Genomic DNA, 27512 nt, shown 5'->3' with positions numbered 1-27512 from the left:
TTTAACTAGTAATACTTGACCAAATTAACAATATCACAACTTTAAAGTACTTACAAAAGAAAGAAAATAAACTAAAGTTACAAGTATTATGTTCATGTTTGTTTCATACTTAAGAAGATTCAAATCAAAGTTTGGATCTTAGGAAAGTAAACTTTAAGTCAACAAAACATGAACACAAGTAGGATCTTTAAAGTTTATGAACTTTAGATCTTTAGAACATTTTAGGTGTAGAACCATAAACTAACAAGTTTAGATTCTTGTTCTTGGTTCTTCATCAAACAAAAGATGGAAGTAACCAAGATTACATGAAGATACAAGTTAGAAAACTTGATCTTTAACAACAAACAACAACAAACTACAAACTAGTAAAAATGATGATGCTAGTGGCGGTTTTTCAAAGGAAAAAGAGAAGAAAGAAAAAGATGTAATACTTACAATTTAGAGAGAGAAAAAAAAGATGAGAGAAAGAAGTGGTGTAAGTGTAATGTGTGAAATGAAGTTAGAAGCTAGTAAATAAGTAACAAAAAGTTTGAAATGGAACTCCCTCACACCCATTCCAAAATCGACGGCCAAGGCTCCCAAAGGGGAAGGTCAACTTGCTTCTTTCATGCATGGGTGATGGTGAATGCTTAGAATGGATTAAAGTTAAATGTATGGGAAAGAGTTACTAGCATGCTTGTGACAACTTTGTCTCCTCATTAACTTAATTAATCTAAGTTTAAGTCTTAATAATTCACTAGCTTAATGTTGGGCTAACTAGTAGTCCATTAAGAAAAGTAGGGTGGGCTTCCAAGTTCACTAACATGAGTCCATGTAAGTATGTAACAATTAAAAAAATAAAGCCCAAGTAATTAACTAGTAACATTAGTTAATTAAAAATGATTAATAATAATTAATCATGAACGTGAATAATATCTGAAATATTATTCGTGAAAAGCACGTGTGTCACAAAGACTAGTCGGGACATGTAAAGTCAATTACGGTAACAAGTAAATGTATACAAACACATTTGTTAAAACGCAAGCATTAATAATAAATATTAATAATTATATGTTGGAAAATCCAGGGTCGTTACATTACCCACCTGTTAAAGAAAATTTCGTCCCGAAATTTTAAGCTGAGGAAGATGGAGGAGCTGGGATAACCTCACAGCAGCATCTTCCCGATCCCTTGCTATATAAACCCGTGTTCGAGGGACTCGTGAACTACTCGCTTCTCCCTCCACCTCTTCTTCCGTTAAACTTTTAACAAAATTAACCACCTTTTCATCATCGGAATCATCAATGATAAAATCGAACATTTTGCATGCATTTTCCAATGTTTGTTATTTTTTAAATGATAAAAGAAATATAGAAAGAAAGATTTTTTTGTGTGTGTAAAATGATTTAGTAGAGTATGTATATATATAGATAAATATAAAAATAATTTAATTTTTTTTTTTTACAAACTGCTCAATCACCCCAACGGCTAAATTTTATCCCCCAACAGCAAACCGCCACGTGGCCTAAACGGCCGTTGGACCTCACGTTGCATCACCGAAAACGCCTCGAATTTTTTGGCCGGCAACGCCGCGATACGGCGAGGGTCCGGCGTTTTGGGGGTGACAAGTCGGATTCAACGGGGTTGTTTAACCCCCGATACAAATGGTCTAAGCTAACTTCACCCCACATCGTTGGGTGATATTCACAAAATACCCTATAAAACCAAAAGCTTTGGGCTTTAATATAAAACAATAAAATTGGGTTTCATTTTCTTGAGCCTGATATTTGATGTGGGTTTAGTAGTTTGTGTACTTATTATAATTAAAATGTTGGACCCCCAATATTGATGGACCCTGAGCAAGTGTACACTTTGCACTCCTACAGGCCGGGCCTGAGTAGCCTTACAAATAAGTTAAACGGACTGGTACTATAAAAATTAATCAATTGATAATAATAAAGTAAGGAGTAACACTTAAGTGTACATACTTAAAAAGTTAAAACATTAATGTGAAACTTAGATTTACATTTAATAAACATTTAATGATGCTCAAGTGGAAGGGTGAAGAAATACGGTTTAATAAGCTAAAGAAGAAAATTGCATCGAATAATTCGTTTAGTTTACGGGATAGTAGTGATGATGATGAAGAGGGGGTGCGATTCAAAATTCGTTTAAAGATGCTCAAGTGGACGGGTCTTGCAAATGGTCTTACGCGAGCTCGGGATCACGACGTTCGTTAGGTAAAAGGGGTTTTTATCGAGAAGTTTAAAAAGCGCGATTTTAGTCCTCCTTCGTCGGCTCCTTCGTCGGGTACTAACATCGGTGACAGGACCGGAAACAGCGCGACCTTTTCGTTCAAGGCTAGTGCGGGAAATGGTGTTGACACCGACGTCATCGGCAACGAGGTTGTCGAGTAGTGGGTTTGGATTTGTTTTGTTAGCTACTACTTGTCTTCGTTGTTAGATTGTTTACTAAATTCGTCTTTTCTCGCCGGGTCTCTAGTTTAGTTAGCTGTAGTTCGGGCTATGTCATTAGGTTTAGTTTCCTGCTTTCGAACCCTATCTGCGTTTGTTTCTTGTATCTTGTTTCTCTTTTCGAGAAAAATTTTGTTATAAAGTTTTCGTTTCTTCAAAAAAAAAAAAAAACATTTAATGACTTTAATTTATTTTTTAGATTGTATGGTATTGATTATTAGACCTTTATTCATAGTTTAACATACAATTAGAGCTCTAACAAATAGTTAAAAGAAAGAAAGAAATTCAACACAACATAGAAATAATTTTTTTTTTAAGTAATTACCACCCACATTTCAATACATTAAATCAAATGATACTACTACTACTGCTACTGCTGCGGCTGCTGGCGCGCCGCCGCCGCTAATAATAATAATAATAATAATAATAATAATAATAATAATTATTATTATTATTATTATTATTATTATTATTATTATTATTAATTAAAATTATTATTATTATTATTATTATTATTATTATTATTATTATTATTATTATTATTATTATTATTATTATTATAAATAAATGATAACGATGCTGTTTGTTTTTTAAGATGTTTTTGCCTGAAGATCTGCGGACCATGTATGTAAATAAGATGTGGTCTGAATGTCTGTATGCTGAATACTGAAGACTGTTTGTTTTTATGTCTACAAAATAATTTAATCATATCTGCAGCACTTAGAAGCACATTTATAAGTATGCGAGATTGCAGACAGAATAAGATATTATTTTATCTTATGTCTTCAGAAAAACAAACAGTCTGCAGTAAAAACGTATGCGAGCGCGCAGACATAAGACATAATAAGGTCTGCAGACTTAAAAAGAAACGACACCAAGTAAATAATACTCCGTAATAATATAGATCATTATCATTATCATTAAATCATTAATTATACTATTAATATAAAAGAAATTAACAAAATCGTCATTATTTCACACGTCTAATAATAATTCAAAAAAAAAAAAAAAAAGACTCACACAATTCACAACAGTTACCTTGCGACTTGCGATTGTCGGACAAGCAAACTTCAACTCGGTATGCACAAGTCGATTTTTGCTATTTGCAACCAGATCATGTATAAGAATTTCGAATAAGATATCAAAAATATTTTATATTTTGTTTTAATAACTCTCGACCATATAAATAAAATGACCCGAAGACATTTGGTTTCATTTACCCAAAGAATTATAGTTTAAAATGATGAAAATAAATATGTCGGACATTTTATTTGTATACTTGATACTTGATTGAAACGTTATCCGATAAAAATTTTAAAATCTCAAAATGTTATCTAATTTTTTTTCCGGATTTAATAGTCGCAAATAGCAAGATACGACTTGCGATTAGTGATTAGCGAGTTGAAGTTTGCGTATCGGGCAATCGCAAAAGTCATTCACAAGTCGCAAGCTAGCTCTTATGACTTGTGTGCTTTTTTTGTTCTTTTTTAATTTATGATAACACATTTTGAAAAAAGTCGTCATTTAGTAAAATACGGAGTAATAATATATTAATCAGTTAGTAGTATTTTATATTTCATTTTATTTTAGTTAATAATTATGTTGAAATCAAATACAGTACAATACTTGCAACAACTATACTAAATTATATCCAACAATTAAATCACACATTTGTGAACTTGCGGTTAAAGTTCCTACGGATGAGATTAATTCGAAGATGTGAACTTGCGGTCAAGAAGGAATGCTGCTTCTACCTCGGGATGTTTTGAAGCTCGTTGATCATGACAAAGATTTGGACTACGGAGAAGCTATTCAAACTTGTTTATGGCGTGTAAGGTAGATAAGAAGAGTGATTTTACGAATTCGAGCAATGGCGGTTCTTAGGTTGACCGACGCTTTCGCGGATTTTGATAATACGATGACTTGTATGACCGAGAGCGAACCAGTTACGGTAAATCTTAATAATTCTAGTGAAATCCCGCATGCGTCGGTTATGAATAACAATCAGCAAAAGCGAAAGTAAAAAAGTGGTTCAAGGTACAAGAATGACAAAGTTCGGCGTGTTAATTAAGGACATTTGAGTTCTTTTATATCGGTTTCATCTTTCGTAGTAATCTTTGTATTTGTTTTTGAAAACATTTTCTATTTTTATAATGTTTCGTTATTTTTGCAAAAAATAATAATAATAATAATAATAATAATAATAATAATAATAATAATAATAATAATAATAATAATATTATAATAATAATAATAATAATAATAATAATAATAATAATAATAATAATAATAATAATAATAATAATAATAATAATAATAATAATAATAATTGGGGACTATTTTGAGGTTTGTCTTCAGGCGTGGTATTTGGATGATGGTACTATTATTGGGGACACTTTGGTGGTGGGGAAGGTTTTGCATTTGATTATGGAGGATGGGCCTCGTTTTGGGCTGCATCTCAACGTTGAAAAAACAGAAATTTTCTGGCCTACGGAGGACCCTCGCAGCAGGCAAGTAGGTGTCTTTCCTCCTAATATTGCTCGGCCTTTAAATGGTGTTAAGTTGCTTGGGGCCCCCGCAAGTTCCGATCCTGGTTTTAGTAGTGAACTGGTGATGCAAAGGGTGACCAAGTCCATTGCGCTTATGGATAAGGTTGCTAAGCTTGATGATCCTCAGTGTGAGTTGTTGTTGCTTAGGGCATGTACGGGAGTTTCTAAACTCTACTTTTCCTTGCGTACTTGTCCTCCTAGTATATTTGAGGCGGCTCAACGCGCTTTCGATGGAGCCCTTCGATCTTCCTTGGAGCGTATTGTTACTGCTTCAGGGCCTGGGATTGGTGATTGGCAGTGGCGGCTTGCCACCTTGCCATTTGCATTTGGAGGGCTTGGTGTTTATTCTGCGGGAGATGTTCGTCATTATGCTTTTCTGGCTTCTCGATTACAGTCTGCTGGATTGCAGACCAAGCTCCTACGTCATGCGGGTATAGTTGGTCTTGGTCGTGCTTTTGAAGATGCATTGGGTATGTTTAATAAAACGGTTGGGTTTGATATTTTAGGTAATCCGAGTGAGGTCGCTGCCCCAATACTCATGAAGAAATTGGCAGATGTTTATTTCACAAACGTTACCGCTTCTGCAGAATCCACTTTTTCGTTATCTCCTCGACAATCAGCCTTATGGAAATCACAGCAGAGTGATCACACCTCTGCTTGGCTAAGGGCAGTCCCTATTTTGGGGTTGGGTCAGACGATGAACGCAAAGACTTACCGATGTGTGTTGTGCTACCGGTTAGGTGTTCCATTGTTCTCTATCTCGACGGCATGTTCTGCCTGTTCAAGGGTTTTTACTGGGGATATTTTCGGGGATCACGCGGTGTCTTGTGCTGGTATGGTGGGTATTAAGCATCGACATAATATTGTCCGGGATTCCCTTGTTGATGTTTGTTATCGATCTGGGATTTCAGCGAGAAAGGAGGTTGACATTGGGTTGTCTGGAGGGAACGACAGGGCCCTCAGACCTGCAGATGTGTTACTTTATTCCTGGGATTGTGGTCGCGATGTTTGTGTTGACTTGACAGGGTCTTCTCCTTTGACACAGTCTGGGCTTTCTGACTTTGTCCCTGGACGTGCTGTGATTAATGCGGCTCGTCGGAAGCGGGTCAAGTACGAATCTAGTTGTCTGGCGATTGGTTATGGTTTCATTCCTTTCTCATTTTCTTCCCTTGGGGAATTAGAGAAGGAGGCTGTTTCTTTGCTAAAGCGGGTTCAGAAGAGTTCGATGGTGCAAGATATTGGTGCCGGTGCTGCTGCTCATATTTTTACTAGGATAGGTTTTGCTATTGCTAGAGGTGGGGGGCCCAGATTGTCTCTAGGCTTCCCACTAATTTTTTGTAAGTTTTAAAACTTTTAAGTTTATAATAATAATAATAATAATAATAATAATAATAATAATAATAATAATAATAATAATAATAAAATCACACATTTTTGTTAAATAGATACAGGAAAAACCAGTGTGAAAAAGCTTTCAAGTTTCTCCTTTTCTTCTGCATTTTTTGTCTTGGAAGTGACACCAAACGGACCTCATGCAAAACCAAAACCCCAATTTCTATTCATAAAACCCTCATATCTAAACCCCCACCATTTCCCCTTTATTATGCCTTCTCTTCAATGGCGTCCACCTCACATAACTCACTCAAAGCTCTCGTTGCCTTCCGCAATCTCACATCTCCAGGTAATCAACCACATTCCCGCTCTTCAATCACATCCCGCCCTTCAATTTTTTAATCAATTTCAATAAATTCATCATTACTTTTTGTGCATTTCCTTTCACATTTTTTTCTATAATTTTTTGTAATTACATTAATTATTCAACGAGTCTCGTCAACCGATGCAAACTGCAGTTTCAATTTTTCAATTTAGGTTTAAATCAGCTTATTTGTTGTGTAATTTGTGTTATTTCTGGTTGATTGCAGAGTTAATTAGGACGGTTTGTGTGTACGGAAGGGAATCGGAATCAGAATCGGAGCAAGAGGCGGTGGAAAGAGCATATGTGTTTCATAAGGATAAGGAAGCTGATTATGAGGAAATTAGTGTTTGTAATAAAGTGTTTACATTGAACAAATTTCAAGTTAATTCTCAGTTTGAAGGGCTGGTTGTTGATGGTGAATGGCTTTGCATTTTTGTATTTCATGCTGCTTCTTGGTCTCCTGCTCATATCAATAGACTTCCTACTCTTCTTACTATTTCTAGGTATCTATTTATATGTATACTGTATAATGTATAATACCTCAAAGTGGTAAGTTTTGGAAGTTGAGTACTTTAAAAGGTAAGACTTGAAGCACAATTTATACAGTAGGAATATGTGTATTATATTTTGCCAGAAGAGTTAAAGTGTTAACTTTTCACATCAAGAATGGTAAATTTGTTTATGGTGATTACCAGGGAAGAATTATTTATTACTGAATTACAGTTAATATTTAGTGGATTTAATCAGGATGCTGAGATTTTGTTCTGGTTTATTCTGTTTGGTTCTTGTCCTTTTTCTACTTGAGAATATTTTTCACCATTTCAGAAGAAAAATTTTCAAAACTATGTTGGGCAACATGTGTTTTTCATTTACATTTGCGATTTTAAAATGGTTTTTGTGTTAATGGAGAAAAATATATGTTAAATTTTTGATTTGAAGATTTAGTAATCTATGATGTTATTCAGTTTAGTAACAGATAGCAGTAATGTTGTAAATGGTGGGAGTCACCATATTTTTTGTGACTTTAAGCATGTAACAACACTATTTTAAACAGTTTTAAAATAGTGTACGCAGCCCAACACGGAGTTGTTTCCAACCCTTCCACGCCCACCACAAAATATTCGTCCTAGACATGATTCAAACCTGAGACCTCTTGCAAGGAACTCAAGGCCCAACCGGGCTATCTTGTGATGATAGAAGTTGCTAGAAAGAAGTGATGATAGAAGTAAAATATTAGCTTTCTAGTTAATTTATGCTTTGTAATGCCTTTGAGGGTTACTCTCTTCTTCATTTTTATTCTATATATTCGTAGTTAAATTGATATCAAGTTTAGCTCACATTAGCAACTTGCATATATGTTTGTCATGTTTACTTGATTGGCATTTTATCTTTATTTGTGATTGTTAGGAATCACAAGTTGGAGACTATCCCAACGTTGGCTAAGGATCTACAAACAATTGCTAAGTTAAGTTGTCAAATTGTAAAGTCCGAACCGTGTAGTAGTGAATCCGAGGAAGCAAGTAAAGGGAAAGAAAACAACGACAAACGGTGTAAGAATCATCACATGTGTGACGTGGATCTTAATTCTCTTCCTTTTGAATATTCAGAAAATGAAGAAAGCGAGCAAAGTTTAACAGGTTTGATTTCACAAAATAATTTTGCCTTGTGACTGACCAACTTATCTTATGCATGTACTTCAAGATAAATGTTGTCCGTTACTCTTCAGTTCTTCTCCATATTTGTTTATGGTAATCTTATTTTATATCATGAGCTAAAGATTATTCATCAAACCGGATTTTTTAAATATGGCAGAAGAGTTGTAGAGTGAACAATAATAGAGATTGCTCAAGTGATACTTTATATCTTAGACACTTACACGTACCGGCTTATGTGAGACAAATATTGTGACCTAAAGATGTGTATTTTAGGGGATATTAAAAACGATGGTTAACTTTGTCTCTAATCTAACATAGTGCATTACTGCAGATGTTTCAAGGAAGAAAAAACGAAGGGCTGCAGCTAAAGACATAGCTAGTCTGGGCTTAGAGGATCTAGCCAAGTACTTTGATGTTCCTATCATTGAAGCCTCAAAAAACTTAAAGGTTGGACTTACGGTTCTCAAGAAAAAGTGCCGAGAGTTTGGTATTCCCCGCTGGCCGCATAGAAAGATCAAGTCACTAGACGGTCTCATTTCTGATCTTCAGGTTGGTAAAAAAAAGTTATTCTTTTAGATTTAGTGCTTTGCAATCATATACTATATCCATGCTAGCTTAACGTGGTGGTGCATAAATGATATCGACGCTTGGTTTGCATGGTAAAAATATTAAAATGTGTGTGACGTGCAGGAAGAGGTAAAGCGGCAGCAAGAGGAGGATGAGGTAGCGGCTATGGCTGTCGCAAAAAAGCAAAAAATGATAGAAATCGAAAAGAAAAGAATAGAGAAGAAGCCGTTCATGGATATCCAAAGAGAGACTAAGAAATTCAGGCAGGATATATTTAAGAAAAGGCATAGAGCTAGAGTTCTTGAAACCCAATGCCGAACCCTTTCATTGTTTTAAGACGGGCATAATTAACTAGTTGTAGTCATATTTATCGTCATCATGCATGTAATCTTGACTAGTCAGAATCCAAATTTTCCTTAGTCTGGGATTCTAAATTCGGTTATCATGCAAATACAAGTTTAAGGATTTGAAGTTGTCTAAGTGTTTTTTGCGATTCTTTTCTGAACATTTTTATAAATTTGATATGATTCACTACCATCCTAATTTTCTTTTTTTATAAAAAATAGATAAGGTTATTGTTACAATACATAAGACATACGTATACACATTTAATGTTAGTGGGTAGTCGGTGCAATTAATGTAGTTAGTTGAGTCGGTGTAATTAATGTAGTTAGTTGGGTTGGTGCATTTATTGAGCAGTCAGGTCTTGTATCTCGGGTTTATATATATATCCTCGTTGTATGTTGTAAATAAGTATCTATTAAGAGAGATGGGATTACAGAGTTTAGATGTTTGTAAATGTTAAATTACATGGTATCAGAGCGTACCTGTTAATGGTTTTCGTCTAAAAGTCGCAACAGTCACTACCACCACCACCACCGCTTGTCAGTCACTTGAAATTAGCCACTTCAAAGTCATTGTTTGATCTCACCACACCCGCCAAACATTTCAGAAGGTCCCGAATTACATACCTGAACAATACGAAAAAATTTCGACTACCGCAAGTCATCCCACGAGCCGCCTATCCCCGTTGTCTGCCAACCACCACAGGCGCCTGAGAGCGTGTGGTATACTGTTCACCGTCGTTTTCTTTTTCAATTTGTCTGTTTACTGATTCCGTCCAACCTATAGGAGTATCGTTCCGATTGATCGTCGAAATTTTTAATCGGATCTGATCACTGTTCAGCTTTCTGTTTTGTTTTACTCTCTAATAAATAGAATACAGCCTTTATTTGCCTCATATTTCCTCTTTATTTGCTTGATAGACTTTTATAGCACAAATTCACCTTTTTCTTGCTCCATATTTCACGCCACCAATTCTAAAAGTGGGGTCTCCCACTAATTTAATTCATCTTTCCTTCATTATATGAGATAATTTCTTATTATTAACATTAGGCCTTGTTATTTCTCCGTATTCAACTTAAAAGAGGCGGACCCACCTAGAGTTTCTTGTAGTAGACGAGAAAAAAAAATATGAGCGATGAAAAGAAAAAAATAGATGGTACTTTAAGCGAGGCTATTCCTATTGCAGCCCGTTTGACCGACAATAAACTTAATGGGTCTAACTTCTTTGAATGGAGTAAGACAATCCGTGTATATCTTAGGAGCATGGGAAAAGATTCTCATCTTACTTCCGAACCTCCTAAAGATGATACACGAGATCTGTGGCTACAAAATGATGCCAGACTCTTTCTTCAAATTATGAATTCCATTGAATCTTCGGTTACTTCTTTGGTAAATCATTGTGAGTATGTAAAAGAGCTTATGGAGTATCTCGATTTTCTATATTCCGGAAAGAGCAATATCTCTAGAGTATTTAATGTGTGCAAATTCTTTCATCGCGGTGAACAACACGATCGATCTCTAATGGCCTATGTTATGGAATTTAAAAAAATATATGAGGAGTTTAATTCTGTGATGCCTTTGAGTGCTGATATTAAGACTATGCAGACACAACGTGAGCAAATAGCGGTCATGAGCTTTCTAACTGGTTTACGACCAGAACATGATGCTATTAAGTCCCAGTTTTTAAACGAGTCTACAATTCCCTCTCTTCAAGAAACATTTGCTCGTGTCCTCCGTCATGAGGATGTTAAAACACCTCAAGTTTCTGAGCACAACACTGCTCTTATCAGTCGTGGAGGATTTAGAGGAGGAGGAAGGTCTCGTGGAGGCTATCGAGGAAGTTATCGAGGAAGTTCAAGAGGAGGCCATACTGATAGAATAACGGAAGAACCCACTAATTCTGGTGTGGAGTGTTTTTATTGTCATGAACTTGGACATACTAAACGATATTGCAAGAAATTGCAAACTCTATATATGAGGAATAATCTCTCAGCACATGCTGCATCTTCCTCCACAGTCACTATCTCTGCCAACGAGCATGCTGAATATACACGATTGAAAGAATCTGTGAAACCTACTACTTCAACTGTTGCTTTTGCCGAAACATGTAATGACACGTGTCTCTTATCATCAACCTCCAAATGGGTCATTGATTCTGGTGCCTCAGATCATATGACAGGTAATAACCATCTTTACTCTGACTTCAATACGCACTCATCTTATGTCACAATTGCAAATGGTACCACCTCCCTGGTTCTTGGTTCTGGCACTATCAACCTCACTCCATCTATATCTTTATCATCCGTTTTATGTCTACCTAATTTCTCATTTAACCTGCTATCCGTCAGCAAACTTACTCGTGACTTAAATTGTGTAGCCTTACTGTTTCCTGACTCTTGTATCTTTCAGGATCTCTCGACAAAATAGATTATTGGTAAATGACGGGTATCTGATGGACTTTACATACTTGAAACTACAACAAAAATTCCCCGGTCATTAGTATGCTCAAAGTCATCCTCTCCTCTTATGATGCATTGTCGGTTAGGTCATCCTTCTTTACAGAATTTGAAGAAACTATGTTCCGAGTTTTCCGGTTTATCCTCCTTATATTGTGAGTTTTGTCAGTTCGCTAAGCATCAGCGAGTCCACTTAAGTCCTAGAGTCAATAAGCGGGCTGCGTCTCCATTTGAATTAGTACATTCTGATGTTTGGGGTCCGTGTTCTGTGACATCAAAATCTGGTTTTAAATATTTTGTTACTTTTTGATAACTACTCTCGTGTTACATGGCTTTATTTAATGAAAAGTCGCTCTGAAGTGTTTACTCATTTTTGTTCCTTTGTTGCCGAAGTAAAAACACAATTTCATACTTCTGTTCTAACTCTGAGAAGTGATAACGCAAAAGAATTTCTCTCAGAGTCATTTAAATCATATATGCTTCAAGAAGGCATCCTGCATGAGTCATCATGTGTTGATACACCAACACAAAATGGGGTTGCGGAACGAAAAAATAGACACCTTCTTGAGGTGGCTCGTGCACTATTATTTCAAATGAATGTTCCAAAACCTTTTTGGGCTGAAGCCGTATCAACTGCGTTCTTTCTTATAAATCGCATTGTGATGACCCGGGAATTTCCGACCAAATTTAAACTTAAACTTTATTTGATTTCGATACGATAAGCAAAGTCTATAATGTTGTGTCTCAAAATTTTTGAACTGTTTTATTTCATTCAATTAAGTTCGACCATTCTCGACGATTCACGAGCCATTATTTGTAAATATAAATACATGTATATATATATATATATATATATATATATATATATATATATATATATATATATATATATATATATATATATATATATATATATATATATATATATGTATATATGAATTTGAATTCTATAAAAGTTGATGATTATATATTGTAAAATATCAAAACGTATAAATATTAAATATTAAATACATAATTATAATATCAATATGTTTAATTACAAATTAAAAGATAAATGTTATTATTTATGATTAATATTAATATCAGTATTATTAATATTACTGATTTACTATATATAGATATTGAATCTGATACATTTATATTGTTATATTATTATTACTAAATAATATAAATTATTATTTGTTATCATTATCATTTTTATAAAAAATAGATTCATTATTGTTATTTATTAATATTATTATTAATATAATTATAATTATGAATTATTAATATTATTATTATAAAAATTGTATTTGTGGATTCAGTCACAGAATCTGTTTTATGTAACATCACACTGTTATTAATGTTGTTATTATCTGAGTTTGTTAGCTCTCATTGTCAATTAACTTGTACGAATCCAATTATCAATCTGATTCTGTATTATTTTTCTTTTTCATCTATTCCTAATTGATTCTTGTCGACAAATCATTCACTACAAAACAATGGTGAACAATTCATGTACAGCCTCAATCGATTTCAATACATAATATATTATCTCTGTTGCTACTAGAAAAATAAAACACAATTTAGCAGAAGCTGAAATTCGTGACCTTCTTGCATTCAAAAGAACCACAAATCACAAATCTATTTTTCTGTTTCTTCCCTTTGCGAACACAAGAAATACCATTAATCACCATCTTCCTCGTTGATCACCATCACTAAACTTTTTGGAAGTAATTCGATTACTTTACTGTTTCATGTCTTCGATTGTTTTTCTTTATCAAGACCCACCATCGAACAAACCGTTTAACACCACCTTGTCTCACTCCTCGCCTCTTCTATGATACTACGATCGACCACCATCATCCACCACTTCAATCTCTCTACAATTCTAACTCGAGAACCATGGAAACCCTACCATCTTCCACTACCATCGTGAATCATCACCCCCATCACTTCATAATCTATCACCATCATCATTGAACTACAACTATTTCTGGTATGCTTCGGCCTTCAACCAAACACACCACCATGATTTATGCTTTGTGTTATTCTATCGACACTCAAAAGAAAAACAAGCTGATATAAATTCTTTTCTGTTTACTGCAACTCTTCGCTGCTAAGCTGCTACTACGAATCCGTTTCCTGTTTCTAATCAAAAACCGCCACCCCACCATCACAACTATCACCAACAGTATCGTTATTTTTTTTTCTTTCCTTCCTTTCTTCTTTCTTTCGTTGTTATTTTCTGTCACTCGCATACCTTCTGTTTTCTGTATATTCGAACCAAACCCCAAATATATATTACAGTAGTATTACTGTATAGGTATATTTTTTTTTTCTATCAAGATTAATATAGGGGGAAACCAAAATCCTTTTTAGTAGTGGAGGATAAAGAAGATATGTTGGACATCCTATATCTTTGTTGGCCGACAAATAAAAGAAAAGAAGATACCCACTTGATGGAAGAAAAAGAAATCGATTACCAGATAAAGAGGGGGCTGCCTTTTTTTATTTATTTAAGTATGTTCTGCCATCGTATGAACCGATCAAGGAAGAAAAATGCCATAAACGTTTTATGTGGGCCGGTGTATACTAGGTTTGTAATGTTACTTTTGGGCCGAACACCTCATCCTGTTGTTGGGCCAGTTAATTGAAATCAATTACAAATTAGCCCAAGATCCACCCTAGCTAACTAAGGATGCTTGTCGATATACTATTGCTGCTACGTTTTTTTTTAGTTTTAGAAAATGACTAGTTTAGATGATGGTATGTGTTAATGATGATGATAAGATGATACGGGTTAAATAATGATAATGACATAGCTATGATAGTGAGTATATTATGATAATCGGTATGAATGACGAGATGATATATGGTTATGATGATGGTTACACGATGGGTATAATGGATGACGATAATCATAAGATGATGATAGATTGATCATAATGAATAATTGACGTTATAATCATGATGATGATATCGATATTAGATGATGAAGATGAAAGCCGAAATGAGGTTAAATAGAAATAAGATACGAATTATTTCAGAAAATCATGTATCAGCTCAATGGTTTAGGCGTTTGATCTCTAAGCAAGAGGTCTCGATCCCGGCATGTGGCAGTTTTTTTTTAAAAGCTTAATTGAGGTAGTTCTCAAGTCTAAAACTATTATTATTATTATTATTATTAAAGTTATTATTATTATCATTATTATTCTTATAATTGTTATTGCTATTAGTAGTAATTAAAATTGATTATAAATACATATACCAATATTAATAATATAATTGTTATTATTACTAATAATATTATCATTATCATTAATAGTATTAATATTAGGTAGCATATTATAAATATTACTAATACTATTATTATTATTAAATTTATCATTTTAAGTACTATTATCATCATTATGATTATGATTACTATTAATATCATTTTATAAGTATTAGAATTCTTATGATTAACATAAGTATATTATTAGTAGTAATATCATTTTAGAGTTATTATCAAAATCATAATTTTTATGGTAAAAATAATACAACTTTTTATTTTATTATCATTATTGTTAAAATTATCATTTTTACTAAAACTATATTAAAAACCAACATTTTTAATAAAATTATCATTCTTATTATTATTTGAATTGACAATATTCATATCATTATTATTATCATTATAAAGAGATTACAACTTTTTAATTATTAGTATTAGTATTATTTTACCAAATAACAATTAGTACATAACACTATATTTAAAACATATAACATATTAAAATAACAAGTATATCACTAATAATATAAATTCGTTCGATTACAATCACATGTGTTAATATATATATATAAATGATATAGGTTCGTGAATCCGAGGCCAACACTGCATTGTTCAGTTGTTCAATATAGTCATATGTATTTTTACTACAAAATACATTAGGTGAGTTTCATTTGCTCCCTTTTTAAATGCTTTTGCAATATATATTTTTGGGACTGAGAATACATGCGCTGCTTTTATAAATGTTTTACGAAATAGACACAAATAATCGAAACTACATTCTAGGGTTGGATTATCGAATCGAATATCACCCTTTTTAGTCTGGTAATCTAAGAATTAGGGAACAGACACCCTAATTGACGCGAATCCTAAAGATAGATCTATCGGGCCCAACAAGCCCCATCCAAAGTACCGGATGCTTTAGTACTTTGAAATTAATATCATGTCCGAAGGAGGATCCCGGAATGATGGGGATATTCTTATATGCATATTGTGAATGTCGATTACCAGGTGTTCAATCCATATGAATGATATTTTTGTCTCTATGCATGGGGCGTATGTTTATGAGAAATGGAAATATGAAATCTTGTGGTCTATTAAAATTATGGAATGATTATTTATGTTAAACTAATGAACTCACCAACCTTTTGGTTGACACTTGAAAGCATGTTTATTCTCAGGTACGAAAGAAATCTTCCGCTGTGCATTTGCTCATTTTAAAGATATTACTTGGAGTCATTCATGACATATTTCAAAAGATGTTGCATTTGAGTCGTTGAGTTCATCAAGATTATTATTAAGTCAATTATAGTTAGATATATTGTGAAATGGTATGCATGCCGTCAACTTTCGATGTAATGAAAGATTTTCTTTTCAAAAACGAATGCAATGTTTGTAAAATGTATCATATAGAGGTCAAGTACCTCGCGATGTAATCAACTGTTGTGAATCGTTTATAATCGATATGGACTTTGTCCGGATGGATTAGGACGGGTCCTTTCACGCATGCCGTCTGAAGTTCTTAATGGTGAAATTCCATATAGTATCTTATTTCCTACAAAATCCTCGTTTCCAATCGAGCCTAAGATATTTGGTAGCACTTGTTTTGTTCGAGACACCCAACCTCACCTAACCAAATTAGATCCTAAATCTATTAAGTGTGTCTTTCTAGGATACTCTCGTCTTCAGAAAGGGTATTGATGCTTTTCACCAACTCTCCAACGCTATGTTGTTTCCAGAGACGTCACATTTCAAGAAGAATTACCGTTCTTTCCCACAACCATTTCTCGCAATCATGAGGAGAGTGATGACTTATTGAGATATAACATGAAAGATCCCACACCAGATCTCATACCAGATCCCACACCAGATCCCACACCAGATCCCACACCAGAGCCCACACCATCAGAACAAACTAACCATTTTCAATATATATACAGTCGACGCTCCCGTCCTACATCAGTGCCCACTCCTGAGCCACAGTCATCGTCGGTAGATCCTCCCGATGAGTCACCGAGTAATGTTTCTAGTGATATTCATCATACTCAATCTTCCGATTCTGATTCTGATATACCGATTGCTCTTCGAAATGGTAAACGTAAGTGTACTTATCCTATTGCTTCCTTTGTCTCTTATGATAAATTGTCCGTCTCTTCTCGTGCTTTTGTTGCCACTTTAGACTCTATCTCCATTCCGAAAACTGTTGGTGAAGCTTTGGCTCATTCTGGATGGCGTGCTGCTATGATTGAGGAAATGAATGCACTCGATCATAATGGCACTTGGGCATTAGTTAACTTACCTGTTTCTAAAAAGGCAATTGGTTGTAAGTGGGTCTTCACGGTAAAGGTTAATCCTGATGGTTCTTTGGCACGGTCGAAAGCTCGATTAGTTGCTAAGGGATATGCTCAAACATATGGGGTGGATTATTCTGAGACCTTTTCTCCTGTTGCTAAACTCACATCTATCAGATTATTCATTTCTTTAGCTGCTACATATCAATGGACACTTCACCAACTTGACGTGAAAAATGCATTTTTACATGGAGATTTGCAGGAAGAAGTCTATATGGAGCAACCACATGGGTTTGTTGCTCAGGGGGAGTCTGGTAAAGTATGCAAATTACAAAAAGCAATTTAAGGTTTGAAGCAATCTCCTCGTGCCTGGTTCGGAAAATTCAATGCGGTAGTTAGAAACTTTGGCCTAAGAAAAAGTGCATATGATCACTCCGTATTCTTCGCTTCATCAAACTCTGGGTGCATCTTGCTTGTTGTTTATGTAGATGACATTGTAATTACTGGGAGTGAAGAAGAAGTGCATATGATCACTCCGTATTCTTCGCTTCATCAAACTCTGGGTGCATCTTGCTTGTTGTTTATGTAGATGACATTGTAATTACTGGGAGTGATAAAAAAGGAATTCACGAGTTAAAAACATTCTTAAGTACTCAATTTCAAACGAAGGACCTTGGTCCTTTGAAATATTTTCTCGGTATTGAAGTCTCTCTAAATAAAAGAGGTATTTTCTTATCTCAGAGAAAGTATTGTCTTGATGTGCTCAGTGATTCTGGGATGATTAACGCAAAAACTTGTGAAGCACCAATGATACCGAGTATAAAGTTAAAAACTGACGAATGAGAACTTCTTATGAACCCAGAAAAATATAGAAGGATTGTCGGCAAGCTAAATTATCTTACACTCACCCGTCCTGATATTGCTTTCCCGGTGAGTGTTGTTAGTCAGTTCTTGTCATCTCCGAGAACCTCACATTGGGATGCTGTCACTCATATCTTAAAGTACTTAAAAGGTACACCTGGTCGTGGTCTTTTATACCAGAATCATGGTCATCACACTATCGAGGGATTTTCTGATGCTGATTATAATGGTGATCCTGCAACTAAACGGTCTACAACTAGTTATTGTGTCTTCGTTGAAGGAAATCTTGTATCTTGGGAAAGTAAGAAACAAAATGTGGTATCTCGTTCAAGTGCAGAATCTGAGTATCGAGCCATGGCCCAGACAACTTGTGAACTTATTTGGGTTCGTAACCTTCTTAGCGAGATTGGTTTTGCTCAGTCCGAACCAATGAATTTGTGGTGTGATAACAAAGCAGCCATTCATATTGCAAGCAACCCCGTCTTCCATGAGAGGACCAAACATATTGAAGTTGACTGTCATTTTACTCGAGAAAAGTTAGAAGAAGGAATTATTCAAACACCTCATATCAAAAGTAATGAACACTTGGCTGACTTATTCACCAAAGCATTACCTAGAAATTGCATCCGTCAGTTTTGTGACAAGCTGGGCATGATCAATATCTATGCTCCAGCTTGAGGGGGAGTGTTACAATACATAAGACATACGTATACACATTTAATGTTAGTAGGTAGTCAGTGCAATTAATGTAGTTAGTTGATTCGATGCAATTAATAATTGTAGTTAGTTGGATTGGTGCATTTATTGAGCATTCAGGTCTTGTATCTCGGGTCTATATATATATCCTCGTTGTATGTTGTAAATAAGTATCTATTAAGAGAGATGAGATTACAGAGTTTAGATGTTTGTAAATGTTAAATTACAGTTATTATCAAATGTTCTTGCTGCAACATACAGATAAAGACTTGATGTTGCTCAACCGAACGAGTTGTTTTACGATTGTGATACTTTATACTTGCAGTCTTGCACTTCTTTAAATTTAAGTTTAAATCATTTTATTATATACGTGTTGATCGGTAACACCATTCTTTTCATTAACATACCTTGTTCTTAATATGTGACAAAGTATATGATCAAATACTTTGTTTACTTATGAACAAAGACCATGTGACAATTAACATGTAACAAATGCATAATTATAAATACAATAAGTTTATGAACTTAAAAAGTTGGTGTGACACCGTCAAATATTACACTAGCTTTCACTGACCAAGATTTCGCAATAACCACTCAACCGCAGCATGAACGTTACCTGCGGCGGCTGTCAGTGCTTGAAGATTCTCTCGGGTATCAAAAAAACCCATCTCTTGAAGTTGTGAAAGTTGGGTAGCATAACGTTCCTCTGGAGGCACTGTTATTTATTTAAAACACAACTATCAATTAAAAAAATATACTCCAATAATAATTACTAAAAAAATGAACATGATAGGTCGATATGGTTGTTATGTTACCGTTTGAATTGTTTGGTGCCGTAAAGCCGCCTGTTCCTAGGGCACCAAACATGTTCATAAGCATATCCAAATTCATGTTACCAGGTCCCCCTGCTGCGATTGCCACACACACAAAACAATAAGAGTTAAGACCATCAATAGTAGGTTTAAGCGTCAGAAATACGTGCAACGATATTTCCAAATTTAGAAAATACGCCTAACGCAAAGTTATGGGCATAAAGTTACCTGTTGCTCCACCAGTTTGACCCAAATCCCTGCGTACAAAAACAGTAATCTATATCAGCATATGTAAAATCCAATGTAATTTTAAACATACATAATTTCATTTTTTGATCTGTTTTTACACAAATGAAATTCCTTTATATCAACGAGCTTTTGCATTTTGTTCCTAATTCAAGCCCAATCAAGTATTACGTATCAACCAAAAAAGAACGATGAATATGATGATTTACCTTGTGGTTTGTTGCTGGCCGAGTCCAGAGAAAAGAGATTGTTGTAGTGTCATCATTTGCTAAAATAATAAACATGTAACACTTAGCAATGACAACATTATATTATATATCATGATGTAACAAAGTAAAACTTCACTACATGAATTTTCCTTTTTGACATTTCCTTACCATTAAACATAAAAACTACCCTTTCATAATTGTTTTATAATTGATTTATAATTGTTTTAATATATAATATAATAATGGATAATGGATGTACCTGCATGGTCTCTGGTGAAGTTAATTGACGAATGAAGTCAGGATTTTGCATCATCTCTCTCAATTGTGGATTTGATTCAAGCATCCTTTGCATCTGTGGATTGAGACCAAGTATCTAAACAACGCAAAAAATGCTAGTAAGACGCATCATAATGAACAAGAAAAATTTGAACAAGAGTAAGTAAGATGTATACCTGATTTAAATGTTGTGGGTTTGAAAGGAGACTTTGCATCATTTGTGAAATGGCTGGATTTTGCATCAGCTGGCTCATTGAATTGGGATCAGGCGGAGTGCCACCAAATAATCCCTCGAGACCTGGAACACCAAGTCCACCTAGACCACCAACAGCCGGGGGCCTACCGATCCCGGTCGAATTTGTTGCAGCCGCATTTGTTGCATTAGCAGCACCTACAAACTCAGATTAATTAAGTTTATTAATATAAATGGGGCATATTTCAGAATATATAGGAGTCAACAATGTTAATGAAAGTGAAAAAAAAAAATTAAAAAATAAAAAATTCGATGCTTACCACCACCAGCAGCCCAAGGATTGGGAAGTGGGTTGGTATTTGGAGCAGGAGAACCGGTGGTTGTGTCGGCGGCACCGGTGGTTGTAGGGTTGGTCGCCTGATTTTGGGCTGACCCGCCCAGAGCACCACCCAAAAGAGCTGCGAATGGATTTGAATTTGAATTGTTCCCTGACTCGTTACCGCCCATTGTAGTCGCATTCAGTAACGGTTCCTGGACGTTTTCATACATTCGCCTAAGCATGTTAAAACCTTCAGGAGAAGATTCGATATTACTCATTGCTCTGTCTGTGTTACGCATCATTTCACGCATGAGTTCAGGGTTTCGTGCAGCCTCTATTGTCTGACGCAAGATTGCAGGATCATTGAGCATATGACCAAGCTCTGGATTACGATCGATGATGTCACGCATTTGAGGGTTATTCATCATCATGTCGCGCATAACATCAGGATTGTTTAATAGATTTTGGAAAAGAGGTAAATCCATGATTTCTCGCATCATGTTAGGATTCTGAGTCAACTGTTGCTGCATTTGTTCAAAATCTGGAAGTCCGGCTCCAAACATGCCACCATTGCCTCCTAAACCGCTTAAACCAAGTCCAGAAAATGGTGAAGCACCAAGGCCGGGTCCACCTACGGGCCCACCTACAACCGAGCCAACTTGGCCTGCAACCGGTGGGGTAGTAACTGGTCTGGTAGGTGCACCACCTGCTGGTGTAGATGTAGCAGGCACAAAACCACGAACCAGGTGAACCGTGTGCTCAGCCTCTAAACCTGTAATAACCAAATAAAAAGACATTTGAGCAATTATAATATCAAGGTTATAACTACTATATGATACATATGGTGTTAATTATCATTGTGGTAAGGGAATAAATCTTTCAAATTTAGTAATACATTAATGTAAGATATGATGTTACATCATTCTAGAGTATATAAGAAATTAAAAACTATACATTTGGACATAGTTAAAAGAAAATCCTACCAAACAGATTAAACAGACACATCAAGCAATAAAAGTATCACCTAAGTTAGCATAAAAACAATTATAAACTTTGGTCATTGGATCAGTGAATCATTTAGTCTCTCGTGCACAATTAATTGTTAGAGTTTTCTTAGTGTTCCCCAGGCGAGGGAATAAACTAATATGTCAAGTAGTGAAGAACATGTTTGTTTAAGGGATGTATCTTCACATTCATGATGTTAACTCAAGTTACTACAAGTCTAAAACTGATGTCCTCTAAACATGTAAATGGGCAACACATTGTAAAAGTCACTTGTAAGAACTTATGGGCCAACTCAGAGACTAGTCGGATGTTGACCAACTTTTACTGTATTTGACATACTATGACCGATTTTGACTGAATAAATACAAATTTGAACTAATAAATATGACTTTGACCGACTAAATTGGACTTTTGACAACTCTGACAGAACGAATTGACTCGACCAAGTCGGAGACTAGTCGGGGGTAGTCGGCCTACTTCAAAATCTCAACTACTCGACCTAGATAGGAAACTTTTACAGCCATGTGTGTGTATCATACGTATACAACAACGTAAATACGCAATCCCAGGAGGTAAGATGTAGACAGTCCTTCCTTTGCCCTAGAATAAAAGGGTAAGTCGTATTTCCACCCCGGAGTAAAGAAAAAGCTTCTCTACCGACGAGAAAAAAAGGTCACTCCTCCCTCTACTCTAGTGCAGAGAAACCGCTTCTGGAAGGACCACCGGCCAATATGACATAAAAAGAAAAGAGCATAGTTATCAGTTTAAGAAAAGAAATCGATACATACATGGACTGTGTAACATACATATGTATGTGTATATACCGTTTTTCAATGTGTGATATATTAAATGCTTTGAAACATTTACTAAATACAAAAAGGTACTAAAAGAACTCGGGACGTAAAATATAGAACATCATGAAATATACAATCTGATAATGGCTACCCATATGCTCTTGATTTCTCACATTAGTTTACTTTTGTTTTGTTTTGTTTTTTCATATACCTACAAAAGCTAACATTTTGTCTATATTTACAAAACTTTTAAGCATGATCAACATGTCTTGCATCCTCATGATGTTAGTAGCATGAATCGACTAAATTGGACTTTTGACAACTTGACCGAATGAATCGACCAAGTCCGAGGCTAGTCAGGGGTAGTCGGAATACTTCAAAGTACCCAACTACTTGGCCTAGATAGGAAACTTTTACAGCCATGTGTGCGTATCATACGTATACAACAACTTTTATACCCAATCCCACAAGGTAAGATGTAGAGAAAGAGCATAGTTATCAGTTTAAGAACGAAATCGATACATACATGGAGTGTGTACCATACGTATGTATGTGTATATATCGATTTTCAAAATAAAGGGCATCATGAAATTCACAATCTGATAATGGCTACCCATATGCTCTTGATTTCTCACATTAGTTTACTTTAGTTTTGTTTTGTTTTCTAATAACTACAAAAGCTAACATTTTGTCTTTATTTACAATACTTTTAAGCATGATCAGCATGTCTTACATCCTCATGATATTAACAGCATCTACTTATACTAATTTAATCACATTAATGCAGCTATAACCTTATGTATAGTAAATAACTAAATACATTAGGGCTGGTAATTTCCAACACGACACAAAACCGACTTGAAAAAAAAAAAAAAAAAAAAACAGGTTTGGGTCGGGCTTTTTGACAGGGCAAACCAGTCAGCCGGAACCCACCAACCTGCTATCTTTTGGGTCGGGTTTTGGTCACTTAATGAGTTTTCGGTTTCGCCGACAAACCATATAAATTTCAAAAGTAACTAAATTGAAAACGTTTTATTTTAATTTAATCAACCAAATTGTTTAATGATGTTTTAGTATTGAATCTGGATGAACATGTGATTTTTTCAGGGTTTTCTTTGTCAGATCAACTTAAGGTCGGGTTTAAATACTCAACCCTATTAGAAAATCAGGTCCTACTAGTTCAACCCGATAACACTAGCGGGTCAACTCGACCCAACCCGAATTGCCACCCGTATAATAAGTTGAGTTGTATAACAGTATCACTATACAATCAAATATTTGATACACGATTATAAAACCTAACACTTCAATCAAAAATAAGTAAACATATACGAGGTCCTATCAATCAATTGGAGTAAAATAAACAAAATACCGTAGCTCTTAAGGGTCTGATCATCTTTCAAAATACGCCCTTTATAAATCAGTCGCTGTTGTGCTGCCGGAATATCACAGTTCTGTTCGAGAACAGACTTAAAAGACTCCACAGAGGCATCGAGGCTAGCCTGAACGGTGAACTTGGTGCCATTTGAGCACCGTACGTTAACGGTAACTGCACCACCGCTTACAGAGTTGGTGGTATCGACACCGTCGTTAACAGCACTATCACCGCCCATTAGATTTATATAGCAGTTAATAAAGAGAACTGATTGATTGATGTTTGAGAATCGAATCGAATTGAATTGAATTGAATTGAATTGAAGTGATCGATTGATGAAGTGGATTGAATTATAGAAGGATATATATAAATAAATGGGAAGGAAGTAAGGGTTTGATGATAACTTGGGGAAGGAGCAAGTATATTTGTTGTGTTCAGTATTTTCCGAAAAGAATACCTCCTCCGAATGGACCCTGGACCCCTTTGTTATTTCTAGTTATTAAATTATTAATTACTTAATAAAATATAATTATATTTATATTTATCTTTAATTACTTAATTAATAAATTACTATTTTTTTTATTATTTTATGAACCTATATATCTTTCTTTTTTGAAAAGCGAACCTATATATCCAATTTGTTTTTTAACTAACTAATACCAGGGCGACTACCGACTTTACAAACAACCCGAGATCATTGCAGACGAATTTCCGTAAGCATGAAAAAAAGTATTATTTTTATTATCAGATTCTTATTATGCTTCACTAAAAAAAAATATACAAAACTTGTTCTCAAAATGAGATGCCCAATGAAATACTTTCAAAAAGGTGAATTATAAGCGAGAAACAAAAAAGTGAATTTGATTAATAGATTAAAAATAATTCTTGTGAAAGCGGTAACAAATAATATATAAATACAAAATAAATGTGTGACGACCCGGAAATTTCCGACCAAATTTAAACTTAATTTTTAAATGATTTCGACATAACAAGCAAAGTCTGTAATGTTAAGTCTCAAAATTTTTGAACTGTTTACATGGATACATTCAACCTTTGACTAATCCCGACGATTCACAAACAATTTGTTTGTAAATAAATATGTAATTATATATATATATATATATATATATATATATATATATATATATATATATATATATATATATATATATATATAAATTCTATACATAATTAATATTGTATGTATATTGAAACATATATAAAAAGATATAAATATTATATGATGGAATTTATATTATTTACTTCCATGATGAAATAAGATAATATTTTAAATAAATATAATACTTATATATATGTATATAAAACATTTATATTTTCATATATAATTATAATATAATTAATATACAAGCATATATTATATACATACTTATATCAAGATGTATACATATAAAATATTCAGTATATATTATTATTAAATATATATTATTTAATTACTTAATTAATAATATGTAATATTAAAATATTAAATTCAGATTACAAGATAAAATACAGTTGCTATTGTAATATTAATGTTACTTTCAATATTTAAAATCAATATTAGTATTTTTAATATTATTAATATTATTTTAGATAGATAACTTAAAGATAGGAAAGTTGATATATATAAATTGTTATATTACTATTGTTACTAATATTATTATTATCAATATTAATATTATCATAATTAGTATTATTATTACTACTTTTATTATCTAGATGAATATTAAGTATTATTAATATTATTAGCATTATTATTATTTTTATTAACAGTATTTATTTTAAGACACTTATATTATTAGCAATAATACAGAATTTAAATAACCAGTTGATTCCAAATTGTGTACTAGGTCGAATGTAGATATATTTTTTTTTCCTACCTGCTTTTATTTCCATTGATTGAAAATTTTGTCTAATTTTGTTACCAATCACTGTCAACCTTTATTCCAATCACCCTAATACAATTCGATAAAATAAAACAGACAGTATACAAAATTTGTTACAAGTCATTTTCTAACTTTATTTTTTTGTTTGCTAGAATCTTTCAATCGAAAATGGCTTAATATAAAACAATCTAACAACTCAAGTTGATCAAAGAAATCATTCACCATCTTTTGGTCACCACCACTTGTCATCACTCTCTCTAAATCTCCCATTTATGTTTTCCTTCATTGTTCGAACTAGAGCCACTGCAATTATGTTACCTTTTCTGTTTTCTTCAAACCCTCGAACCCAAATCAAACCCACACACACCCATTTTTTTTCTGTTTAGAACCACACCACAGCCACCATCAACTGCAGCTTCTGGTGTACCTCTTTCTGTTTCTTTTCGATGTCCAACAAATCAAAAAACCCATATCATCACATCTTGTAGCTGCAGGTGCTTTTGATCTGTTTAAGTTTCAACAAACGTGAACCGCCACTCAGGCTACATCACACTCACCTTGCTTCAAATGAGCTGTGAAACAAGTCCCATTAAACTACTACTTACAACTTTGCTGTGCTACTGCTATTACCTGTTTGAACACCACTCCAATTTTTCCACAACCCTACAACCATCATCATTTATCTTTTCTGTTTCACACACGAAACACATTCATATATTACAAATTTCGTATCATCAATTTAATCTGATCTCATATCATCATAACAACAACAAAAGTTCACAATATCATTATGGAATTCACATCTTTACTACTATTCGCAAATTCCATAATACATCTTCAACTTTAAAATTCAATATCATTTTTATTATTGAAGATTTCAATTTATTCATATCATACAAACTTCAGATCAAACTACAACAATGATCGGATGACATCATAATAAAAATCACAAGTCAGTTTCATCATTCAGCTTCTTCTAAACTATAAAGCTATAACCGATTTGTGCTGTAATTAATTCAGCGTTTTAAAAACAAATAAAATTAAAGATTTATTTCGATTTCTGGATGCTTATTTGTGTCTTGTAAGGTATTAACCTTAGTTAATTTACACTCCTAAATTTCAGATTCAAAGTCAACAAATAAAACGTTAGGTCAATCTTTCAATTCATAAAAAAATAAACTGTTTCTGGAACAATTGAGTAATTCAAGTGTTCTATGGGAGATTCTAAACACTTTACACGAAGAAACCGATACCTGATACACTTTAAATTTCAGTTTCTGATTTCTATGTTCATCACCACCATCGCCACTGTTCTTCACAAAATTGGAACTTGATCCTATTCTTAGCCTTGATTCCCTTCACAGAACTTCTAAAGTGTGGATCTAGGAAGCAAGATAGTTCGATTTTGTGACTTGATTTTTATAAATGTTAACCTAGAAGAAGATTTGGGTGTTCGTATGATTGGGAATGAACCGACAGATTAAAGGAACCGGATGAAATGTCCCGTTCATATTGATTATAAACGTTCCATATTAATTGATTTCGTCGCGAGGTTTTGACCTCTATATGAGACGTTTTTCA

General features: G+C 34.0%; 4 protein-coding genes across 4 annotated transcripts; 3 read left to right on the top strand and 1 right to left on the bottom strand.

The window, feature by feature from the left end:
* Positions 1-6619: 6619 nt before the first annotated feature.
* Positions 6620-9256, top strand: LOC139900263 (protein RKD5-like). Its single transcript, XM_071883052.1, has 5 exons — positions 6620-6683; positions 6925-7201; positions 8106-8335; positions 8685-8902; positions 9044-9256. The coding sequence occupies exons 1-5, from the start codon at positions 6620-6622 to the stop codon at positions 9254-9256; spliced, it is 1002 nt and encodes a 333-aa protein (XP_071739153.1).
* Positions 9257-10393: 1137 nt separating this feature from the next.
* LOC139900262 (uncharacterized) lies at positions 10394-11692 on the top strand. The gene has a single exon (XM_071883051.1). It carries the CDS (start codon positions 10394-10396, stop codon positions 11690-11692), a length of 1299 nt encoding a protein of 432 aa, XP_071739152.1.
* Positions 11693-18114: 6422 nt separating this feature from the next.
* Positions 18115-18801, top strand: LOC139900261 (secreted RxLR effector protein 161-like). The gene has a single exon (XM_071883050.1). It carries the CDS (start codon positions 18115-18117, stop codon positions 18799-18801), a length of 687 nt encoding a protein of 228 aa, XP_071739151.1.
* Positions 18802-19253: 452 nt separating this feature from the next.
* LOC139896596 (ubiquitin domain-containing protein DSK2b-like) lies at positions 19254-24485 on the bottom strand. Its single transcript, XM_071879237.1, has 8 exons — positions 24046-24485; positions 20876-21646; positions 20539-20753; positions 20346-20459; positions 20087-20145; positions 19860-19888; positions 19635-19727; positions 19254-19534 (listed from the first exon to the last, which is right to left on the bottom strand). Exons 1-8 carry the CDS (start codon positions 24284-24286, stop codon positions 19386-19388), a joined length of 1671 nt encoding a protein of 556 aa, XP_071735338.1. The 5' UTR covers positions 24287-24485; the 3' UTR covers positions 19254-19385.
* Between the last annotated feature and the right edge of the window lie 3027 nt (positions 24486-27512).

The sequence above is a fragment of the Rutidosis leptorrhynchoides genome, chromosome 3, assembly GCF_046630445.1.
Source record: "Rutidosis leptorrhynchoides isolate AG116_Rl617_1_P2 chromosome 3, CSIRO_AGI_Rlap_v1, whole genome shotgun sequence".
Classification (NCBI taxonomy): domain Eukaryota; kingdom Viridiplantae; phylum Streptophyta; class Magnoliopsida; order Asterales; family Asteraceae; genus Rutidosis; species Rutidosis leptorrhynchoides.
This window is presented reverse-complemented; position numbering and strand designations above follow the sequence as displayed.

Bases quoted from the DNA above. Each gene is read 5' to 3' on its own strand.
- LOC139896596 (XM_071879237.1), bottom strand. From the start codon at position 24,286: ATGGGCGGTGATAGTGCTGTTAACGACGGTGTCGATACCACCAACTCT. The intron at 20,146-20,345 runs GTACATCCATTA...TTATTATTTTAG, and splicing joins CTTCACCAGAGACCATGCAG to CAAATGATGACACTACAACA. The intron at 19,728-19,859 runs GTAACTTTATGC...TGGCAATCGCAG, and splicing joins TCAAACTGGTGGAGCAACAG to CAGGGGGACCTGGTAACATG.
- LOC139900262 (XM_071883051.1), top strand. From the start codon at position 10,394: ATGAGCGATGAAAAGAAAAAAATAGATGGTACTTTAAGCGAGGCTATT.
- LOC139900263 (XM_071883052.1), top strand. From the start codon at position 6,620: ATGGCGTCCACCTCACATAACTCACTCAAAGCTCTCGTTGCCTTCCGC. The intron at 7,202-8,105 runs GTATCTATTTAT...TGTGATTGTTAG, and splicing joins ACTCTTCTTACTATTTCTAG to GAATCACAAGTTGGAGACTA. The intron at 8,903-9,043 runs GTTGGTAAAAAA...TGTGACGTGCAG, and splicing joins GTCTCATTTCTGATCTTCAG to GAAGAGGTAAAGCGGCAGCA.
- LOC139900261 (XM_071883050.1), top strand. From the start codon at position 18,115: ATGAACCCAGAAAAATATAGAAGGATTGTCGGCAAGCTAAATTATCTT.